At 42.5% G+C, this 24,042-nt stretch overlaps 1 protein-coding gene across 1 annotated transcript in view; it reads left to right on the top strand.

Annotated features, from left to right (window-relative positions):
* The window catches only part of PTPRN2 (protein tyrosine phosphatase receptor type N2), a 944,343-nt gene that overhangs the window by 590,599 nt on the left and 329,702 nt on the right, over positions 1 to 24,042 (top strand). Inside the window, exon 12 of the mRNA XM_075922745.2 lies at positions 23,486 to 23,550. Within this exon, the coding sequence (XP_075778860.2) occupies positions 23,486 to 23,550 (65 nt within the window). The remainder of the gene's footprint in view (positions 1 to 23,485; positions 23,551 to 24,042) is intronic.

Genomic DNA, 24,042 nt, shown 5'->3' on the forward strand with positions numbered 1-24,042 from the left:
ACAAAAATCATTCTTGCTATATCCTATATAACTCTACTTGCAAAGCAGCAAGTTTCTCTTTCAACTAGCCCTTTGTGCATCAAACTACCTATACTGACATTCATTTTTTACACATGGCATACACGCACCTGAGGGAACAAAAGCTCTTCCCCCATATGAATAATACAGTATAGAACTGTGTTCTGTATCTGGTGCCTCCGCTCAGCTGGAATTCCAACAAACCAAGTTCTTTTAAGTGTTGACCACCACAGATCGCTTTTGTTCCTACTAAACATCTGTCACCATGTTCTATTTTGCAAATTCTTGGAGGCGAGTTAGGTGGATACATTGTTTTCTGAGGGAGTTAAGATGCCTAATTCTGAAGGGTTAGATATGAACTTTCTAAAGGTATGTCTACACTAGCCCCCTAGTTCGAACTAGGGAGGCTAATGTAGGCATTCGAAGTTGCAAATGAAGCCCAGGATTTAAATATCCCGGGGTTTATTTGCATCTTCCCATCTGGGTGCCATTTTTAAATCCCCTTAGTCCGAACTAACTGCCCGCGGCTACACGCGGCAGTCAAAGGACTTAGTTTGAGTTAACGTTTGACTGCCACGTGTAGCTGCGGGCAGTTAGTTCAGACTAAGGGGATTTAAAAATGGTGCCCAGATGGGAAGATGCAAATAAAGCCCAGGATATTTAACTCCCGGGCTTGATTTGCAACTTCAAATGCCTACATTAGCCTCCCTAGTTCAAACTAGGGGCCTAGGGTAGACATACCCTAAATGTTCAGACCTTGATTATTGCTGCATGCATTGGCTCCCCACGCTGTCTAGCTTTGTAGGCTGTAGGATTTGTCCTTAGTTTTCCTGTGTTGACGAGGTCCTAGTTTGTACTAACGGAAAACTAAATCTGAAGCTTTTTGACCCCTTAGGTTGTGTTCTTGGTGGCCAGGAGAGCTAGGAGAGCTGGTAGGAAAGAGAAGTGTTCCATGCTTCCTTCAAATTTACTTCCTCAAGTACATAAGACCATAAGAATGACCATACTGGGTCAGACTAAAGGTCCATCTAGCTCAGTATTCTGTCTGCCAACTGGCCAATACCAGATGCCCCAGAGGAAGGGATCACAACAAGTAATCCTCATGTGATCCCTTCCCTGTCACCCACCTCCAGAGAAACAGAGACTACGGACACCATTCCTACCCATCCTGCCTAATAGCCATTGATGGACCTAACCTCCTTGAATCTCTAGGGCTGTGTCTACATTGGCAAGATTTTGCACAAAAGTAGTCGCTTTTGCGCAAAATCTTGCCGCCTGTCTACACTGGCCGCAAGTATTTGCGCAAGAACACTGACGTTGTAATGTACAAAATCAGTGCTTTTTGCACAAATACTCTGACGCTCCCACTCAGGGATAAGCCCTCTTGTGCAAGTATTCTTGCGCAAGAGGCCAGTGTAGACAAGCAACGTTAATTTCTTGTGCAAGAAAGCCCGATGGCTAAAATGGCCATTGGAGCTTTCTTGCGCAAGAGAGCGTCTACACTGGCACGGATGCTTTTGCACAAAAGCACATCTTTTGTGCAAAAACACATGCCAGTGTAGACGCTCTCTTGCGCAAATACTTTTAACGGAAAAACTTTTCCATTAAAAGTATTTGCGCAAAATCATGCCAGTGTAGATGCAGCCTAGCTCTTTTTTGAACCCGGTTAAAGTTCTAACCTTCACCGCATCCTCTGGCAAAGAGTTCACAGAATGATTGTGTGCTGAGTGAAGAAAAACTTCCTTTTATTTATTTTAAACCTGCTGCCTATTAATGTCATTTGGTGACCCCTGGTTCTTATATTGTGTGAATAAGTAAATAACTTGTCCTTGTTCATTTTTTCCATACCAGTCATGATTTTATAGACCTCTATCATATCCCCCCTTAGTCTCCTCTTTTCTAAGTCTTTTTAATCCAAGTCTCTTTAATATCTTTTCATATGGGACCTGTTCCAAACCCCTAATCATTTTTGTTGCCTTTTCTGAATCTTTTCCAATGCCAATATATCTTTTTTTAGATGAGGGGACCACATCTGTGTGCAGTATTCAAGATGTGGGCATACCATAGTTTTATATAGAGGCAATACGATATTTTCTGTCTTATTTTCTGTCCCTTTTTTAATGACTCCTAACATTCTACTTGCTTTTTTGACTGCTACTGCACACTGAGTGGATGTTTTCAGAGAACTATCCACAATGACTCCAAGATCTCTCTCTTGAGTGGTTGTAGCCAAATTAGTCCCCATCATATTGTATATATAGTTGGGATTATTTTTTTCCAATGTGCATTACTTTACATTTATCAACATTAAATTTCATTTTCCATTTTGTTGCCCAATCACTTAGGCTACATCTACACTGCAGAGTTTTTGCACAAAAATGGCTGGTTTTGCGCAAAAACTGGTGGAGCATCCACACTGTAAGTTCATTCTTGTGCAAGAAAAAGTTTAGTAAATTGTAAGAACATAGGAATTTTTCCACAAGAGTTATTCATTCCTCTTTCTATGAGGAATAAGCCTTTTTGTGCAAGAGAGCTTGTGCAAAAAGACATTTGTGGATGGGCAACAGGGGTTTTTTGTGCAAGAAACCCTTAAAGCTAAAATGGCCCATCAGAGCTTTCTTGTGCAAGAGAGCATCCACACTGCCATGGACGCTCTTGCGCAAAACCACATCTCTTGCACAAAAGCATATGGTAGTGTGGACACGCTCTTGCGCAAGAACTCTTGCACAAAAAGTTCTTGCACAAGAAGCCAGCAGTGTAGACGTAGCTAGAGTTTGGTGAGATCTTTTTGATGTCTGCTTTGGTCTTAACTAACTTGAGCAGTTTTGTATCATCTGCAAATTCTGCCACTTCACTGTTTACCCCTTTCTCTAGATCATTCATGAATAAATAGAATAGAATGGGTCCCAGGACAGACCCTCGGGGAATCCCACTAGTTACCTCTCTTCACTCGGAAAACTTACCATTTATTCCTACCCTTTGTTTCCTGTCTTTTAACCAGTTATCAATCCACAAAAGGCCCTTCCCTCTTATCCCATGACAACTTATTTTACTTAAGAGCCTTTGGTGAGAGACCTTGTCAAAGGCTTCCTGGAAATCTAAGCATACTATAACCACTGGATTCCCCTTGTCCATATGTTTGTTGACCACCTCAAAGAACAGATTAGTAAGGCATAATTTCCCTTTAAAGAAATCTTGTTGACTTTTCTCCAACAAATTATATTAATCCATGTGTCTGACAATTTTATTCTTTACTATAGTTTCAACTAATTTGCCCAGTACTGACATTAGACTTACTGGTCTGTAATTGCCAGGATCACCTCTAGAGTCCTTTTTAAATATTGGTGTCATGTTAGCTATCTTCCAATCATTAGATACAGAAGCTGATTTAAAGGATAGGGTACAAACCATAGTTAATAGTTCTGCCATTTCATATTTGAGTTCTTTCAGAACTCTTGGGTGAATCCCATCTTGTCCCAGTGACTTGTTACTGTTAAGTATATCAGTTTCTTCCAAAACCTCCTCTAATGACACTTCTACATACTCTCATATCTGCTGTGTAGATGTGCCCTTTGTGTGCTTTGGTGACCCAAGAAAGAAACTGAAATTATTTACTCCAAAAAATGAGGAGACTATATCAAAAGCAAACTAACAACCAACAAGAAATATTTAGGCTCACTGCAAACAGCAGATTGTTTAGAAGTACTGATGAATAGTAAGTTTTGGAATAAAAAGTCACTTCGAAATAGAAAGTCAAAACTTTTCATTCTGAAAGTGTTGAAAAACAGAACATTTCAGTGTTTATAATTTTTCCTATTTTTTTCTAAATGAAATTTATTCAAAAGCTATTTTATTTCTTGAAAAAAATGCATTTTTTTCTTACGGAAAATTGTTTTGACAAATATTTTCTGACCAGTTCTAATCTTGTAACCCAGGAAGACTTGAAATGAAAGATTTCTACTAGGAAGTACAGAATCCATACATCCCTTTGGGATGTGCAGACTTGCTCCTATCCCTGAGATCATTCTCTCTAAAAGATTACATTTGTGCAGTAAAATCTATGTTAGGTACTTTTAAAAGAAATAGTTATATTTTTCCTTCCTCTAAGATCAGTATAGTTAGACTCAAGATAAAAGGCAGCTGAAGGAATAAAATATAACAGTCTGAATATATTATCACAAAAATGTTTCTCAAATATGTGGCATAAATTCTTGCTATTGTGGTGCCAAGTTTTTGGAGATTTTTTGCTCATTTGGGATGCTCTACAAAATGCACTCAGCTTTTCTACTCAGGAAGAATGATGCCAGCCAAAATTCATGTCAATAAAGGGATTAAAATTAATTGAAACCAAAAAGAGTGCTTTCACTACACCAGCTCCATAAGAGGGAAAGTTTTTCCTTTGTGTCTATCAGGGTTAGGAGCTGCCTCCCTTCCCTACCAGCCACCTCCTACCAAAATGAAGTACTGCAACTTGTAATGTGTTAATAGGTCTCAGCTTGTCACATGGCTGGCTCGGGTGGAATAGAAAAGATAGAGAAAGGTGGGATGTAGCTAGGGAGAGATAGAGAGAAGACTATGCCTTCAACTTCTAACTGGTTAAAGTAGGGGTAAACCTCTGGAGATTTGATTTATTGTTTTTGTTTAGTGTTTTTGTGACTCTTTGGCAGACAGTAAGTGATCCTTAAGGAAAGGGCTTTAAAAGGACTGGGACTTGGGGCTTCATGTCCATTTCCTGGCTGGTGAAACTCTCCACTGGTTTTTTAGCTTCTATATGACAAGTTTCAGAGCATATGTATTACTACTGTCACCATCCAAGGATCTCAAAGCACTTTACAATTTTAAGGGTAGGTTCTGTCACAATGTATGAAGTAGCACACTACCTAAGTTGAGAAACCTTGAGAGGAGGAAGGTATCATTTAATGTGAATATGGAGGGCAGAACATGGATAGTAGCGTCACAGCACCTGGGAGAGATCAGTTATTGTGTCTTTAGCTTTCTTCACTACAAAAACAATATGAAGAAAACACACAAGTATCACTGGATTCCAAATAACTATTTTACTGATTGAACACAAGCACATAAGCCTACATCCTTACTGTTCCTCTGGCTGGTTTCTGGAAGATTTTAAAACACAGAAACACAGAACACAGGAATAAACATCACTCAGGAAAATATTATTGTTCCCTTTTCAAAAGATTGTGACTTACCCAAGGTCACACACACACAAAGTCTTTGGCAGATCCAAGAAGAGAACACAGACAAGCCTTTTGACTTAAAATCTTGTGTCTTAATTAGGAGACCATTCTTTATCCTGTGAATGGGAACAACCTAGAACAGAAAAGGTGATTCAGCTGTGATAATGAGGAATTGGAATATACATGAACAGAGAACATTCAACTAGAAATGCAAAAGAGATAAGTTGCTCTAGAACATGCAATAATCTCTGCAATGCCCATTATCTGCAATCACTCCTAAGTACTCACTGTAGACTTTTGATCAACAGAAATACAAAGCTAAAACAATCTGTTTAAATCTTAATTACAGATAAACACATTGAAAATGGTGAAAACATATCATAACGCTATGCCTTAGAAGGTACTCCTAAGCAAAAAGCTTAATATGGAATGCAGGATGCAGCAAGTTTAATGCTAACTACGTAGGACTCAGTGTATGTAGGTCTTCAGATATTACAATTAAAATCTTTCATTTTGATCTGTGATCCAAGAAGCAATCCATTAAATAGCTGGTTAGGAAGACTGTTCCCCAACATTCATGCTTCTGTATTCTTTCCCAGTTGTAGGCTCCAAATAATTACTAAAAGTTGCATACTGAATTGAAACTGGTAAGTTTTTTCATTAAAGTGAAATTTGATGAGAATTGGGGAACATGGGTGACAGTAGGCATCTCTTTCACTTTTTTCCATTTTTTTCCATTTTCTACTATTATTGAATCTATTGGGTATCACTTTATTTATGGCATTCCCCTGACTTTCTGAGTTATAAAAAAAAGTGGCTTTAACTTTTCCTCAAAATTTTTCTATTACATTTCTCATAGGTTTTTTTTTCCAAAGTTAAAAGATAAGAAAATTGATACTTTTTTAATGATAAAATATACAAGCAATTGAAAACAGAGGGTTAGAATGTAAACACTCATGTAACCTGAACTACAGAAGATTTATATGGATATCTGTGTGCTTGTAAAGAATACATGATGTTTTGGTGTCAGAGAGGTTAGATGGAAAGAGCTTGGCATTATATATGAGTGGTAAAGTCATGAGTGACTTATTCAGGTCATCTCAAACAAGTTCCTATAAAATCTTCACACAAATCCATCCTATCTTCTATATGTGCCCAATATGTTACATAAAACCTATTTTCGCAATATTTCAAATGAACCCAGCTGCATTTATCACTATGGATTGCAAAAGAACAGGATCCAGCAGGAGATGAAAATTATAGTTAATACATTTAAAACCCCTTTAATCTAAAATTACTTTTTAAAACACAACAGTGCATTTGTTTTAAAAATTGTTCTGCGCTAAGTGACACAAGATGGGATGAAGATGGACAGCCCGTGGTGGGTAAAGAACAGATTACGAACTATTTAGAAAAGCTAAACATACACAAATCCATGGGTCCAGAATTAATGCATCTGAGGGCACTGAGGGAGTTGGCAAATGTCATTGAGGAGCCTTTGGCCATTATCTTTAAAAAGTCGTGGAGATCGAGAGAAATCCAGGATGATTGGAAAAAGGCAAATGTAGTGCTCATCTTCAAAAAAGGGAAGAAGGACGATCCAGGGAACTATAGGTCAGTCAGTCTTACCTTGGTTCCTGGAAAAATCATGGAAGGGTTCCTTAAGGAATCCATTTTGAGGCACTTGGAAGAGAGGAAAGTGATTAGGAATAGTCAGCATGGATTCACAAAGGGCAAGTCGTGTCTGACCAATCTGATTAGCTTCTATGATGAGGTAACTGGCTCCGTGGACGTGGGAAAGTCAGTGGATGTGATATACCTTGACTTTAGCAAGGCTTTTGATACGGTCTCCCACAATATTCTTGCCAGCAAGTTAAGGGAATGTGGATTGGATAAATGGACAGTAAAATGGATAGAAAGATGGCTAGAAGGCCGGGCCTAGCGGGGTAGTGATCAACGGCTCAATGTCAGGGTGGTGGTCGGTTTCTAGCAGAGTGCCCCAAGGTTCGGTTCTAGGACCGGTTTTGTTCAATATCTTTATTAATGACCTGGATGAGGGGATGGATTGCACCCTTAGCAAGTTTGTGGATGACACTAAGCTGGGGGGAGAGGTAGATACGCTTGAGGGCAGAGCGAGGGTCCAGAGTGACACAGACAAATTGGAGGATTGGGCCACAAGAAATCTGATGAGGTTCAACAAGGACAAGTGACAGAAGAATCCCAAGCATAGTTACAAGCTGGGGACCAACCTGTTAAGTAGTAGTTCTGCAGAAAAGGACCTGGGGGTTACAGTGGATGAGAAGCTGGATACGAGTCAATAGTGTGCCCTTGTAGCCAAGAAGGCTAATGGCATATTAGGTTGCATAAGAGGAGCATTGCCAGCAGATCCAGAGATGTCATTATTCCCCTTTATTCGGCTTTGGTGAGGTCACATCTGGAGTATTGTGTCCAGTTCTGAGCCCCCCACTACAAAAAGGATGTGGACGCATTGGAGAGGGTCCAACGGAGGGCAACCAAAATGATTGGGGGGCTGGAGCATATAACTTATGAGGAGAGGCTGAGGGAGTTGGGTCTGTTTAGTCTGCAGAAGCAAAGAGTAAGGGGGGATTTGATAGCAGCCTTCAACTTCCTGAAGGGAGGTTCCAAAGAGGATGGAGAGAGGCTGTTCTCAGTAGTGACAAATGGCGGAACAAGGAGCAATGGTCTCAAGTTGTGGTGGGAGAGATCCAGGTTGGATATTGGGAAAAACTATTCCACTAGGAGGGTAGTGAAGCGCTGGAATAGGTTACCTAGAGAAGTAGTGGAGTCTCCAACCCTAGAGGTGTTTAAGTCTCGGCTTGACAAAGCCCTGGCCAAGTTGATTTAGTTGGGATTGGTCCTGCCTAGAGCAGGGGACTGGACTTGATGACCTTTTCAGGTCTCTTCCAGCTCTATGGTTCTATGATTCTATTTAGAAGGAACAGTTAAAGCAATTATTTTAAATAAATAAATAAATAACTGCATTTATTTATGTATAGTAGCTATACATAAGATTATAGATGTTAACAATGTAAAAAGAGAGCTGTGTAGATTTCTGAGATATCAGAATTTTGCTGGTCCAAAAATAAATAGTATCTGCATCTTAGATCAGTAGAATTTGAGGGAAGGCGTTCCATATTTGAAGTAGAGAGAAGACTTTTTTTCTTTCGAAAGTTATTTTAAAATATACAGTATGTGGGAACTGTTTCCAGCTTCTCATATGCACCAAATTCTGCTTTTATAGATATCTTTGAGCTACTACCATTGACCTCACAAGTGACTGTGTGCATGTAACTAAACTGAATTAGATGCTTAGTGAATCTAGTGGAAGTTCACTTTATAGTGGTCTTGTAGCCTTGGCTGTAGTATGTGTTGTATTGAGGGCTATGAGAAGTCAAGGTACAAGCTGTATTGAGAGCAGCAATAGTGGCATAAATTCCACCTCTCTCCTGTCAGTCTGAGTGGCTATGGTAGGTTTTATAGCATGTGTACACTGGAAATTGCATGTGTACTCTGAGATTTTAAATTTCTCAAAGCAGCAAGAAATGGTGGGGAAAATCGCTTTAACATATTGGAATCTGAAACATTGATATAAACATTAATTTAATGTAAATGAAATTGAAACAATAACTTATTGAAATCATATGAAAAATGACTTGAAATTTTCATTTGACATAACATTTACCAGATTTCAGAGAGGTAGCTGTATTAGTTTGTTTCAGCAAAAACAAGGATTCTCGTGGCACTTAAAAGTCAAACAAATATATTAGGGCATTAGAGCTCACGAAAGTTTGCCCTAATAAATGTGTTAGTCTTTAAAATGCTACCAACCATTTACAGTATGGCTGAGCTTTCATGCAACTGTTTCTATTTCAGGTCTGCCTGCCAGTTAGCCAGACATTACACAAAAGACAACAAAATAGAAAGATCTCCCTTATTCATCCAATTATACAGCTTTTGCTCATAACCTGTAGACTCATCTTTAAACAAAACCATGTTTAGGGTTTGGGATGTGGAAACATTTCAGCTTTGCACCTGACTGGTTGAGTCAGTTGTTTTTCATTTGATACTGGAAGACAGGCGATGTTCACATTGTGACTTTGCTCTATTTGCTCCAAACTCCAGGATGCAAATAAATAAAGAATATCTCTGCCTCAGACTATATGGCAATGGCCAGGTATAACTGAGAACGCTGCTTCTTAGAATTTAAGCTTTAATTCGAACAAGTTTGTGGCATGGAAGAGGGATAAAATATGCAGTATCATTAAAAATATCTTTATGAATATGTAGACCTCCTGTGTTTGAGAGATAGTATGTGGTACTCAAAAGTACTACATATATCTGTGTAGAATTCCTCTGGGTGACCCTGATGGCTGGTACTTGAACCCTGCATGAAGATGCAAAGAAATTACTATTGAGTAATAGTGGCAGGTGCATCCTATTAGCTTCAGAGAGGACATAAGAGAAGCCTCTCTCTCATTCTCTGAGGAAAGAGAAAAAGACACTGGGACAGAAAAGGAACAGCCACACTTGAAAAGAAAGCATTGCCTGTGTTTGTTTCATTTGTATTATATGAAGCCAAACCCCAGCAAACGTGTATGTCTGGACTTTTATCTTGAATGTATCAATTTTATATGGTGGTTGCTGGGAATGCCAATCGCTTGTAGTATTTTTCAAATAAAAATTACTGTAAAGAATAAAGTGCGCAAGGCTTCACCCAAAGAACCCTTAATGGCATGATGTCATATGTACACAGGCACTGCTCCAAGGATTTGTTTTCAAAAATGATTCCATTATTCTTTTTAAGTTAATGGTGGTACTGAATAAATCTATTGGGATATATGTAGCATGGAATCAGGTTATATTATCCTAACTATGCTCTGTGTGTGTGCATCTTCCCTGCAAAGTTAATTTGGAATAATGGCTATTATTCTGAAATAACTGCGAGAGCATCTGCACAGCAATAGCGTTATTCCGAAATCTATAAGCCTCATTCTGCCAAGAATAACGTGTTTTCCGAAATAGTTATTTCAAAATAGGGGCCGTGTATTCAGGGCAGCTGCAGTTATTTTGGAATAAGAGGCCTCCAGCCCTTCCCAAGGAGCCCTGCTGGCCTCTCGGCCACACTGAACCAAACTCTATATCCCCGCCCCTTCTCTGGAGCCCTTAAAACTGAAGCCTCAGCAGAAGGGGCTTGTGGTTGTCAGGAGGCTCTGACAGCTGAGCTACCCTGCAGGTGATGAGACCAACCTCCAGGATCTCCGCACCAGATGCAGGAACGCAGATGTTTATGGCCAGATGGCCGAGAGCCTGGAAAACAAGGGGAAGATCTGCACACAGGATCAGGTGCACACGAAGGTTCAGGAGCTTCGCCAGGCATATGCCAGGACCAGGGAGGACAGCTCCCACTCTGAGGCAGCACCCCACACCTGCCCTTATTTTAAATACCTGTACTGCATCCTGGGGGGCGGGGAAGTCCCTTCACCCACCTTGGTTGTGGACTCCGGGCTCGAGATGCCCATCGTCCTCTTCACGGGGAAAGAGATGAGGAGGAGAAGGTGCAAGAGGAGGAGGAGCCGGATGAGGCCATCACCAGCACCCTCCTGACCCTGGAGCCAGTACTGCTCCCTGTGGACTTGTCCCAGGCATCATCCAAAGCCAGGATGGAACATCATGTGAGTGCCATCATGTTCTCTTTACACAGGGGGTGGGCAGCGAGGGATAGCTGGGCACTTCTTGCTCAGTCCTTGCGGCCTGGGGATCGCGCAGCAGCCTGTGCATGTGGGAGCATGTACTCCACTGCTTCTGGCCACACAGCTCCAAGAGGCTGCCACAGAGGATCCTTGTGCTATTGGCTACAGGATGTCTGGAGATGCCTGCCATGCTCTTGACTCTGGGGTGGGACCACCCTCACTCCACAAGTCACCTCTACACACAGGCTGGGGACGTACACACACACACACTCAGCCATCCCACACATGGCACATGGGCATGCCTGCACTATCAGGGCAGCACCCACTCCCAGGAACATCTGGGCCTCTGTAGGAAAGGGCCCCCTGGCCAGAGTGCACATGGCTTTGCTCCAGGCACTGTCACTCTAGGTTCATAGATGAGGGCAAGGCTTCAGGCACAGTGTCCCCTGGGATGACAGACCTTTATTCACCACAGCTGGATCAGCTATGAGAGATGGGAGGCCAACACCGCCCAGGACAGCGTCCTGAACCTGAGGGACCCGCAGGCGCCGGAGACCCCTGGATGAATTCCAGAGGGAGCACCTTGTGGCACTCTAATCCCTGGAGCAGACCATAGACCACAGGCTCCAGGAAGACATCCAGCTGCGGCGAGTCACCTGGTGGGAGCTGCTGGAGCAGGGATGCTTCATGTGTGCACAGCCATGCAATCCCTTGTTGCCAGCATGATACCTGCCCCTGCTTCTGCTCCCACTCCTGATCTCACTGTAGCTTCTCCTCCCATCCCTCTCTCACTCCACCCCCACTCCTCCCATTCCTCCTGCTTATCCCCCAACACCCTCCCCTTCCCATGGCTGCCGTGGCCTCCTGCACCCATGGCGGTGGGATCACCGGAGCCAGGTACCACTCCAGCCCCAGTCCGGAGCCTCTCCTCACACCTCCAAGGTTTTCATCCCCCCTTCTCCCATCTCCCAGGTTCTTTCCCCACTTTCTTTGACCCCAAATAAAAAGAAACAGAGATTTTATTTTTTCCAAAACAAAAGATTTGTTTGTTGTCTCAGCAGCGAAGGAGAGAAGTGGGGGAAGGGAGGAGTTGGAGGAAAGGTAGTGAGGGGCAACTCTCCCTTAGGGCCTCCCAGATGAGCATGGTCCCCTGATTAGCCTGCCGGATGGCAGCTGTGCACGGCTGCTCAAAGGCCCTGCTGATGTGATCAGTGTCTTCCCCTTGTGCTCACACACATTGTGGAGCACACAACATGTGGCCTCCATGTGAGGCATGTTGCACTCCCCAAGGTCCAGCCGGGTGAGGAGTCATCTGAAAAGTGCTTTCAAATGGCTAAAGGTGCCTTCACAACCATGCAGGCCCTGCTGAGCCTAGCATTGTAGCATTTCCAAGAGTGGTCGAGGTGGCTGGTGTAGGGCTTCATGAGCCAAGGCGAGAGAGGGTAGGTCGCGCCCCCCACCATGCGGGTGGTCATGTCCACGTCCCCAACCCTGATGGTGAAGTTGGGGGAAAATGTTCCAGCATGCAGCCTCTGGAACAAGCTAGAATTTCTAAAGATACGTGCATTGTGCACCTTCCCTGACCACCCAAAATAGACATTGGTGAACTGGCCCCGGTGGTCAATGACGGCTTGCAGGACCATCAAAAAGTATCCCTCCCAGTTGATGAAGAGAGATGTCCGGTGGTCATGGGACCAGGTGGGAATGAGGGTGCTGTCAATAGCTCCCCCCCCCCCCCCCGCAGTTGCAGAAGCCCATGTTGGCAAAGCTGGTGATGATGTCGCTAAGTTGGATGACCCTGCCCAGCAGGATGATGTTGATAGCCCTCACCACCTGTAGAAAGAGACAAACAAACAGAATCACAAGGGTGCCAGGGCTCCTGGGAGTTCCCCAGCCAACCCCCCCCATTTCTCAATTCCCCCTACTCATGAGGAGCACCCCCCCCATCCCACACACACATACTTACCCCAACCCCCAGCAGGGCTTTGTGAGGCCAGCTCTGAAAAAACCTCCTGGGAAGGGGACTTGCACCACCACCACCCATCCTTCCTTTCCCTAGGGAACTCCATTCCTGCAGTCCACCCACCCCTTAGGAGAGTAGCCCGAGAATGCCATACCTGCATGACCACCCCACCCCCCCTCTCCATGACAATCTGGTCCCACCAGTCTGCTCAGGTGTCCAGACGCCAGAGGTGGTGGGGCATGGTGGACAGGAGAGGGCGGGCAGGATCCAGCTGCGTGAGCTGCACCTACAGAGACCCAAGGATGGTCTCCCAGATGAGCTAGGGGTTGGGTTCCTACAGGGCCTGGGCTGCAGCCTGTAGAAACTGCTAGATGAGTTGCAGCACAAGCTGCAATAGCTGAAGACCGCCCAGAGGCAGCCCTAGCTCCATGTATAGCAAGCTGAGGTGTCTGTAAGGACAACCACAGCAGACAAAGGAAATGGCTTTGCTGTCCCTTGAAGAAATAGGCAAAGAGAAAAAGCCTGAGACACTGCTGTTCTGGGGGGGTCCCTTTAAGCAGAGCTTCAGATAGCTTCAAGCAGCAGCCACACAAAATAACTGCTGACCTAATGCCTGGCCTGAAGTAGTTCCTGGTGGCCTTAAATGCAAGTTAGCGTCCAATCAGTGTGGATGCTCTATTTCGAAATAGCTAAGTACTATTTCGATGAGCATTTGGTGTGTAGACACGCTATTTCACAATAAGCTATTTCAGAAGATATATTCCGGAATAGATTGTTTCAAAATAAACGTGCAGTGTAGACATAGCCTGTATGCACTCATGCGCACATGTGAGTCTGAGTGTATTTATATCTGTGTTCTGTATCATGTGTGAAATGTGTGGGGTTGCAATGTGGCATACAGGTTTGTCAGCTTGAGTTTGGGTTTGCACTTACTGATGAGTGATGAACCCACACAAGAGTTTTGGACTTCGTTCACAGTGAGTCTCAGTGAAACAGTAGGCTAAATCACTCTCTGTTATTCTGTATCTACAGCATAGATCACAGAGAAATATTTTAGAGATTTAGAATAACTTTCTGAAAATATTTGTCCTGTGTTTTTCCATGTAAAGCCACATGCTTTTGATAGCAATAGGCTAAGCATACATGATTCAATGCAAATCTTAAACCCCTCTAAAATAGATTTTCAGTGTCTAAAATGAGTTTTATGAGTGCTGGAAACTCTTAGTGTCTCATGATATTTGGTGCTGGAAACTCCTGGTGTCTCACAATATTTGGTGTTTTTCCTAAAGCCCCAGTGTTCTTGAACATATGCTTTAGCTCAGTGGTTCTCAAACTCTATGTCAGGTCCCCAAAGTGGATCGCAACCCCATTTTAATGGGGTTGCCTAGGCTGCTGTTAGACTTAATGGGACCTAGGCTCCATTGTCCAGGATTGAAGCTGAAGCCAAAGGACTTCAGCCCATGGTGAGGGGCTCAGAGTTACAGGCCCCCCCACCTGGGGCTGAAACTGTTTGGCTCTCCCACCCTAAGTGATGGGGTTTGGGCTTTGGCTCTGGCCCCCACAATCACGGTGGAGGGTCCAGGTTTCCTGAGGTCATGTAATTTTTGTTGTCAGAAGTGAGATACTTTTCCTCTCATTGAGCTAAATCGGTTCCTTAACTGTAAGTTTACCTTTAAAAAAAAAGTCATTGAAATATTTATGTCCTTCCAGGGACAGCTGATGTCCAGAGCTCTACCTAATTCATAAGTTATGATCTTGATGCACAAACGACTCAGTGAAATTTTATGGCCTGTGTTATGTAGGAAATCGGACTGGATAATTACAGTGGCTCCTTCTGGCCTCAAAATTTGGTAACGAAGCTTAATGCATAACCTGAGTTCTGTCTCAAGGAAGATTTGCGATTTGTTAATAGTCTCACAAAATCAGAGAAAAATGAAAAATCCCCTGGCCCATCAAAAAAGTGAAATACAGCTCCACCAAGTCACTCACTCATCCAGACAAAAACTAGAAAACATAGCACCTTGTGCGGAAGGAGAACAAATCGTGGCTCTGCCAAATGAAATTGAGGAATGAATTCCTGAGAGTGCCTTCATTTAGGGAAATAGGCCTCACTACATAGAAAGTATTGGAATAGTGTAATGTGTTGGCAGAAGGTGCTCTGCTAGGTACCATATATAGGTCTTAAACAAAGCAGGGCAAATCTAGCACCTTGAATTGCACCCATACACAAATCAGCAATTTGTACTGACACTGGTGAGAACACTTGTCTCTAAGGCTATGTCTAGACTGCAAGCTTCTTTTGAAAGAAGCTTTTCCGGAAGATATCTTCCGAAAAAACTTCTTCTGAAAGAGAGCGTCCACACTGCTAAAGCGTATTGAAAAAGCCATCTGCTTTTTCGAAAGATAGTATCCAGACTGAATGAACACTATCTCACATTTAAGCTGTGATTACTATGGACAGAATGGCCACCAGGGCACCTGTGCTTTTTCCTCTTTCCTCTTCTTTCGAAAGAACTCCCTCTTCACCATCCACACACACCTTTTTCCAAAAGCTCTTTCGGAAAAAAGCTTCTTCAACGCAGAAAGAGCTTTACCAATGTCAGAAAAACATTTCTGTTCTTTTGATTTTTTTTTTGAAAGAACGCAATTGCAGTGTGGACGTAAGTGAAGTTTTTTTGGAAAAACAGCAGCTTTTCTGAAAAACTCTGCAGTGTAGACATACCCTAACTGTGTGAATATCATTCTATGTATCAGTTGTTATTGTGGTGACTGAGAACCTGATCCAAAGTTCACTGGAGTCTAAATTAGTCTCTCCATTTACTTAATGGAACTGGGACCAGACCCTGAAATGTCTGTGTGCCTCAGTTTACCCATCTGTGCCTTCATAATAATGAACTGAATTCTACTGTTTTACTTACTTGAATATACCCATTGATTTCAAGTCACAGGATCACTTGCTTTTGCAAGGTAAACAAGGTTTAGCCAAACAATGTTTACCACAGGGATGTTGTAAGGATTGCTTAGTATTTGTAAAGGACTTTCAGAGCCTCAGATGAAAGGAACCGTACCATATAAATGCCAAGTATTATTTAGTCCAGCGGAGGAAAGAGAGAGAGAAGTAAGCCCCCTAACATTTCAGCTTCTTCTGGGAGGTAAAGGCCCAGAGGCTGCTGAAATGTCAAGGATTTTTTTCCTCTGTCCCTTTTTTCTTTTAGACTAAATGGTGTGAATGCCACTGCAGTCTTAGTAAATACATCTCCTATGCTAAAGCAACTTTCCTCTGGGAATCTTTTAATTCTTTTTGACACGTAGGGAGCTGTCCAAATATTACAATATGGTTGTCCTGGTCACACAGCTTTTATATAGAAACACTGTTGAGGACAAGAGGATGGCCAAGCAAACTTGGACCTGTCTGGCAAAATGAAAATAAATATATTCTCAGGCTAACATTTAATGGGGATGGAGGGGTTCTCCATGCATGATCACAAAGAAGGCTTGTGTGCTGCAAAAGCATTGTCATTCACAATCCAGGCCCTGTAAAGGGTTTCTACACAGCCTGGGTCTGTGCTGGAGTAGAAGGGGGTGGAATTGGCTCAGATGCGTGTATGTTGTCTTCCCTTGAATCCAGTGAATGTCTCCCAAAAAATGAAATCACTCCTAGGTTATATTTCCTTAGGGTATGTCTAGACAGCAGGGCTATTTTGGGATACTGAAAGTATCCCGAAATAGCTACTGCGTGTCTTTTAAACATGCCCATTATTTCAAAACATTTTGAAATATTTTCAAATCTTTTTTAAAATAATAGGCACATTATTCTGGCATCCCTGTACCCCTCATTCCATGAGGGTTAAGGGATGTCTTGAAATAACACATTATTTTAAAATTTGGCGCTGTGTAGATGCACCAAATTTTGAAATAACCTATTTCAAAATACGATCGAAATAACAATTTGCGTATCTTAGTTTGAGTTTAGAGGGCTGTGTAGATGTGCCCTTAATGTGGAGCCTCCTTTCTCCTTCCTGAGGAGAAACTGCAGTTGGGTGGGGCCCCTACAGTTTGGCTCCATGCTCTGTTGCCAAGATGCTGCAGGGCGGGATGTGCTAGATGCCACAGGCATTCACGGTCACAAGGACCTTTATATGGGTGGCCCTCTCCGTCCACAGATCCTCTGCAACATTTAGCAATGTTATTTTCCTTGAACAGAGACAAATGTGGCCCACTCAAATGACTGATGCAGGGAAATCTCTGAAGAAATTCCTATGGATCTGCTTCCCTTAAAAATTTCCCTTCCCAGGGGAAGGACACTGTGGGATAACCAGCAAGTGCTTTGCCCATGTAGATTACACACTATAGTACCTGCTAAAATTCACTGTATGTGCTATATAATAATGACACCTGAACCACCTGCCTCACAAGCTCTTAAATGTGCTGTGCAAATTATGGAAACCTACATCAAGTCTCACATAGCTAATGTCTCATATAGCCCTATAGAATCTAAGGCTGGCTCTGCTGATAATAAACTGTGAATTATGTTCAGCACTGAAGAATTCCCACCTGTGTCAGTGAAAGAAGACCTATGTGAAAGGAAGTAAATGATGCTCCTCAAAGTGCATCAGACCTCCCTTCCAGTTACCAAGGCCTAGACACAGGGACAACCTCCGTCTTTAAACACTTAGTACCCCTCTCATCGTGTTCTCTAATAGAGTAAAGTCATTAAATTGTCCCCATTGTAATTTAGATCACAGAAGAAACTTCCACAGATTTTTTTTTCAGGTTAAAATAACCAGTATAAAGAGAGTAGGCAAAATTGTTCTGCTGTAGCTACGTACTTAATTATATGGAATACTGCATAAATTGTCAAGTGCAAAGAATTATTCTGATAAATTAAAATACTAATTAAATAGGCTATTGCAGAATTTTGAGAACATTATAGGGTTCTGCTTCTTCAGGTAATTTGCATATCCTTCATCTAGTGAATTTAATTTTAAAGGACTTCTTTTTTGTGTATTTGGAAACCCTTTTTGTCTCAGTAGAAGATTAAAAAGGGGGTTTATAGGTTGCTCACAGACTTTTTAGAGCAGCTTCCACTAGTGCCTCTCTAGTGATGAGTGTGTCATAACTCTACTATAATTTCAGAAGTTTAAAAATGGGTTATAAAAACAGCTTTTCTAGATTGTGAAATATAGGGTGTTGGCTGTACCTATTTCTTCCCTCTTTTTTTTTAATTTGCAAAATAAATGTCTAACAATGTTATAATAGAAAAACTAGACTGCAGTGATTTTAGATTTCATTTAATGCTTTTAAAATGATAAGTGTCAGATCTTCCAAGGATTCTCAACTTGCTTAGAAATATCTGGGCTCAGTTTTCCATCCCTGTTTTTGGATGCCCTGTCTTTTGTGTTTAAAAATCTTGGTTAACCATTTATACACCAAAGGCCAGCATCTACAAACTTGGATACCAAATATTAGGCATCAAAATACATATTTTGGCTTTTAAATGAGTAACCAGATTTCTTCACTGTGACTGTCAGATCAGCAGCTGCAACTGACTTCAATAGAATTTGTCAACAACTCTGAAAAATCAGGTCATTTTTATTTAGGTGCCTAAATACGGTGTCAAACTTTAGGTGTTTATATCTGAAGATTATGGTCTGAATTTTTAAAATTGTTATTGAGAAGTATAAATAATAAAACAAGAACTACTTGGTAACTTTAATATGCTTAGACCCTATAAAATACTTTTCATGTTCAAAATGTCCTAATATAATACTAACTACAACTGAACATTACATTTTTACATATGTATCTGTGTATGTAAAAACGGTAATTTCACTATTTTTAGGTTTTAATTGTGCTGTGAATTTCTTCTTACATAAACCTGACGATTTGGTCATTCAAAAACTCTTCTGAATTCAGACTGTTGTGTCCACACAATTCTAATTAGCTTTTATGAATGCACAAGGGATGCAAGATGAAGATTTAGGTGTCTTTGTACCTGATGGCATGGACAAATGAAATTTATATTCACAGCTCTAAGGGAATTTTTTGCCTTTGGCATTTGGTTGCTGAACTCCTAAGAAATAGAAAATTGTCTAAAAATTTAGGCACAGGAAACTTAAATAGCATCTTGATTTTTAGCAATTGTAAAACCCAGTATTGAGGTGTGTTTGTACATACTGAGCATAAAATACTTACTGTCTGATCTTTTCGCTAGCTTCCTGCTCAATTCTGAGTTCAAAGCAAGATAGTATAGAAAATCTATAACACACTAGATAGCCTGCGGCCCCTCTGTTTCCAAGACCACCTCTCCTTTTGTGTCCCGCTGTCGGATTTAAGGTTAGCTGAAATACTCCTTCTGTGCATGTCCAGAATTGAACATCAGAAGGTTCTGCTGAGGGCCCTCTCCTGCATTCTGCCAAAGCCTGAGTTTGGCCATATTGGAGATGGCATTTACTGAGTTGAATGGGGATAATGTAAACATTTTTATGTTTTGGCCTATATCAACTGGCAATTATTCTGTAAAGGAGGTTTTAAAGTAGGCTTTATTGTAAGTAAAATGACAACAGTGACAGTGAGGCTAGGGAAGAAATAAGAAAAATCACTAAATTACTTCCTGTAGTAAATATAACAGGCCCAACATTTTCTTATTAACTGTGGAAATCATATAGAACCATATGAAATTTTATATTTTTTCACCTGTACTGTGTTTACTTGATTTCTGCTATATTGTGTCATCTTATTTATCATCTACAAGCAGTGAAGAACAAAGCATTCTCTGACTCAGCCTGTGGAGTTTTCTATTTTTATTAAGCTTCTTCTCAGTTATTGTATTTGGCATAAAAATGTGTCGAATGTGCATGCTATAAATGGATGTGTAGGTGGGAGGCAGCGTGGTGCAGGGGAATGAGCACATGGCTGGAAAGCAGAGGTTGATTACAATGATTGATTGAGTGATTTATTTAGATTTATACAATACACTGTAGGCACCCTTGAAATAACTCAAGAATTCAAGAAAATTAATACCCTAATGTAACTACTGTGCAGCAGTTCAGTTCAATATCACACACTATCCACAAACCTAGCAATTCAAAAGCTCAAATTACCATTCCCCTCAAGCAGTTCCCCACCTTATACATGCTTTTGTGAAACTGCATTGATAATGTGCAAGTCTCAAATATGTGTGCAAATGCATGCGAGGTGGCCACTTACCTGTCTATGTCTATGTCCAGTACCAAGCCCGTATGCAGGAATTTCCAGGGGGGGAAGGGGGGGAAGAGTGTGCCCTTTTGGAAATGTGGACCTATGGTCCCCCAAGTAAGTGTGCTTCTGGCCAGGGGAAGGCTGGGGCTGATTTCCTTCCCCTCCCCCAGGGTCAAGGCCCAGCCCCAACCTATAGTATGCTCCTGCTATATTTTTAGTATGTGGCGGGCAGCCAGGGAAGCTAGCCTGTGTGTGTGTGTGTGTGTGTGTGTGTGTGTGTGTGTGTGAGAGAGAGAGAGAGAGAGAGAAAGGGGGGGCAGTGTGTGTGTGTGTGAGAGAGAGAGACAGAGAGAGAGAGAGAGAGAGAGAGAGGGGCAGTGTGGCATGGGGAGTAGAGTTAAGAGGAGAGTAGCTATGTGAGAGGGGCAATGTTAAAGGGTGTGTAAAGGTGTGTGTGAGAGAGGTGTTCCAGGTTAAGATGTAGGCAAAAGTATGTATATGTTCGCATGTGGCAGGATACAGGGGTAAATAAAAATCATTGAGACTGTCTTGTATATATTTACTTTTTATCCCCCTGAAAGTTGCAGTTTTTCATACTTGCAATCTGGTCACTCTAGTTAATTGCAGGAAAGAGAGAGGTGGGAGAAAGAAGAGTAGCATTAAGGTGTGGGAGGGAAGAAGGGTGTGTGTGAGGGAGGATCAGGCACAGATGGGAGTGTGAGACAGGCAGGTGGGGGGGGTGAAGCTACGTGTATGTGAGGACTGTACGAGAGCTGAGTGAGGGTGGGTGACTCTGGCATGTAGGCAGAAATGGATGTGACTAAGCCCAGTCCAGGAAGGAAACGTGATGGGGCCGGGAGGCCTGGTGTGGCTCCTGGGAGGCTGCACTGAGGCAGGGAGAGCTGGGTGATCGGAGCCCAGCTGTCCACCTCAGTTCGGGGACTCTGTGGTGGTCACAGGAGTGGCGGGATGGGTTAAGAGCCAGGTGAGGCCCTTGGGCAGCGTTGACCTGTACGTCCGTGGCGGAGTGGCGGGGCCCGGGACCCGGAAGCAGAAGTGAGGCCAGAGGTGGCGGGGATGGAGGAGCAGCAGAACTCCCTGAGTGCCCTCCAGCTGCCCCACGCCAAGATGGTGCTGCCTGCCGGTGAAACCCAGGAGCCACGGAAGGAGGCTGTTGGGCCTCAGGAGCCCAACAGCAGGTGTCAGAGCAGGGACCTGGAGCCACTTCCCCCAGGGAGCCCGGAGCACAGCGAGGAGCTGCTGCCATCCCGACCCTCCTGCAGGGGAGCGAGGGGCTGGCGGAGAGCCCAAGGTGCCCCCCCATGGAGAGGCTGGATCGGAGCAACAACTGCCGCCACCTCCCCCAATGGAAGCATGTGTACTGAACCTTGTTCTGTGCAGAGGAGGACTGGGCCAGGCCAGCGCCCCTGCCCACCAGAACCCCCCGGAGTCCTGACCTCGCTCTTCGGGGAGGGGGAAAATCAGTCCCAGCCGTACCCCAGCTGGCCGAAGCATGGAGGATGGAGGTTCGGACCCCTGCCTGTCCCTGGCCAGCTGGACCATGCTTACTTGGGGGACCATTAAATATTTGCTCCCTTCACACACACCCTGCGTATAGGCCTGGGTACATAAGCAAATACCTTAATGAAAAGAATATCAATGTGTGCAGGCCTGCAGTTTGAAAATCAAGCTTAAGAAGTCTAGAATCCTAAGCCAGGTGGTTCAAGCACTAATCCTCTGCATAGTTGTGGGCATGACCCTGCCTGTCTTGACTTAACTTTACTCCTTTAACTAACTTAATTTACTTAACTAACTCCTTCCGGCATAGTGAAGGTAAGTACATCAATTAATGTGGCTAGAACACTTACAAGTATAAAGCATTATATAAACAGTAGATAGCAGTATTTAATCCAATGTATTTAATTTCTCTACATTTTAGAGCCCAGTCCAGCAAATTGAGTGTTCCTGGGCACCGCCATTTTTAAATGTCCCTTAGTCCAAACTCCGTGCCCGCGGCGTACCAGTAGTTCGAATTAGAGATCCTAATTCGAACTACCTACTCCATGCCGCATGTAGTTGCGGGCACGGAGTTCGGACTAAGGGACATTTAAAAATGGCAGCACCCGGGAAGATGCAAATGAAGCCCAGGATATTTAAATCCCGGGCTTCATTTGCAACTTCGAATGCTTACATTAGCCTCCCTAGTTCGAACGAGGGGGCTAGTGTAGACATACCCTAATCAACTCTTCTGTTGAAGTGAATCCATATTCCTGTTCATCCATGGCCCTGTGAGTTCACACCTGCTTGGCAGTATTGACCAGGGCTGCCAGGATCTCTTTTTGACTGGGCGTTCCAAAAGGAATCTAGACACCTGATCACCCAACATCTGACCCTGACCAAATAAAGTCACTAAATATTGTCCCCAAAAATAGTTTTATGTAATGTGAAATGCCATATTTTGTAACTACAGCACTTAAAATGTTCGTTTCTGAAAGGGTTAACCATTTTAGGAACTTACTTCATTATGTCTCTATGGATTTACTGTATTTAGACAGACTTTTGTGATATGCTTCAGTGACTCATTTGATTTTGTGCTTGACTTTTTGTTTGTTTGTTTTGAATGCCTCCTGTATGGAAAGTGTTAAATGGGAAAAAAATCTCAATTAAATTCTGACTGACTTCATTAAAATAGGGTTTCGTGCAATTTATTTAGTTACCTTATCTGCAAGGCAGAGGTAATTTCTTATAAGTTATTCACAACTGTAGGAATGAATAATGTAATAATAAATCATTGCTCACATGGGAGTGTGTTTGGGACACACGAGGAGGCTAATAGAGGGAGAAGATTAGGACTTTCTGCTGTGGCAGGAAAAGAAAGTCAGGACTGGTCAGTCATAAGGACTGGTACTCAACGAGGGGGGAAAGTGTCTGGGGCAGAGGGACTGTACTAGAAAAAAGTCTGTTAAAAAATAAGAGGATGAATCCGTCTTATGTGACATCCTCCAATGTCTTTTTTGGGGGGGACAGGGAGTGTGGATTCCAGAGATTTCATTGGTCCAGACTCCATTAATTTTAATCCTTCCCCTTTGTAGAATTGGGTATGATTTATTTATATTGTCCCTTTCCATCACTTTTAAACTAAAGGGGGTATAGCGTATTGAAGAAAACACATCTGGTTTTGCTCTTTCTCTTTCGGATAATGATAAAAGATTAATGACACAAATGCTCAATAGTAGTGTCGCTATGAGTGAAACATAGTCCATAGATAAATGAGATAAACAGGAATTGTATTGTATCCATTGGCAAGGGGATAAAAAGCTTGGTTATATCATGAATGCTGCAGACTCATCCAAATCCCAGCTTTCCCTTAACTCTCTGTATCTTAATTTTCCTAACAGATGCCAACAAATACAAGCTTGAAAAAGCTACTGGACTGAAAATTCTGCAGACAGGCATAGGGGAGGTAAGTGACTTGGGGGCATTTTTTACTCTCAAAAACATTTTAATTGTTCTTTTATGATATCCTAAAGCTCATGGATGTATATGAACTACTGGTGCTAATAATGCTAAGGGACTTTTTATGGGACAGCTGCATCTGTCAAAATACAATCTGCTGCACACATAGTGCCATATCCCACAGAGAATAAAGCGCCAAACTTATGTGTAAAGCTCAGCAGCCATTAAGAAATGCACTTCCGAGCTTTGTTGTTGTATATGAGGTACAAAATCCCCAAAGATGAGCAAGGCAATTGAAGTGTCTTATTATCCCCCTGGTTTCAGTGGTGTACAATCATATCTAGATCTATTAAAATCTAACTTTCAGGTAAAGTGCCTTTAAGGTGAAACTGTGAATGACTTGCTTACCTTAGCTTCAGAGGGGTAGCCGAGTTAGTCTATAACAGGAAAAACTTAAAAAACAACAAATAGTCTAGTAGTACCTTAGGGTATGTCTACA

The sequence above is a fragment of the Pelodiscus sinensis genome, chromosome 2 (assembly GCF_052426305.1).
Source record: "Pelodiscus sinensis isolate ZL-2025 chromosome 2, ASM5242630v1, whole genome shotgun sequence".
Lineage (NCBI taxonomy): Eukaryota > Metazoa > Chordata > Testudines > Trionychidae > Pelodiscus > Pelodiscus sinensis.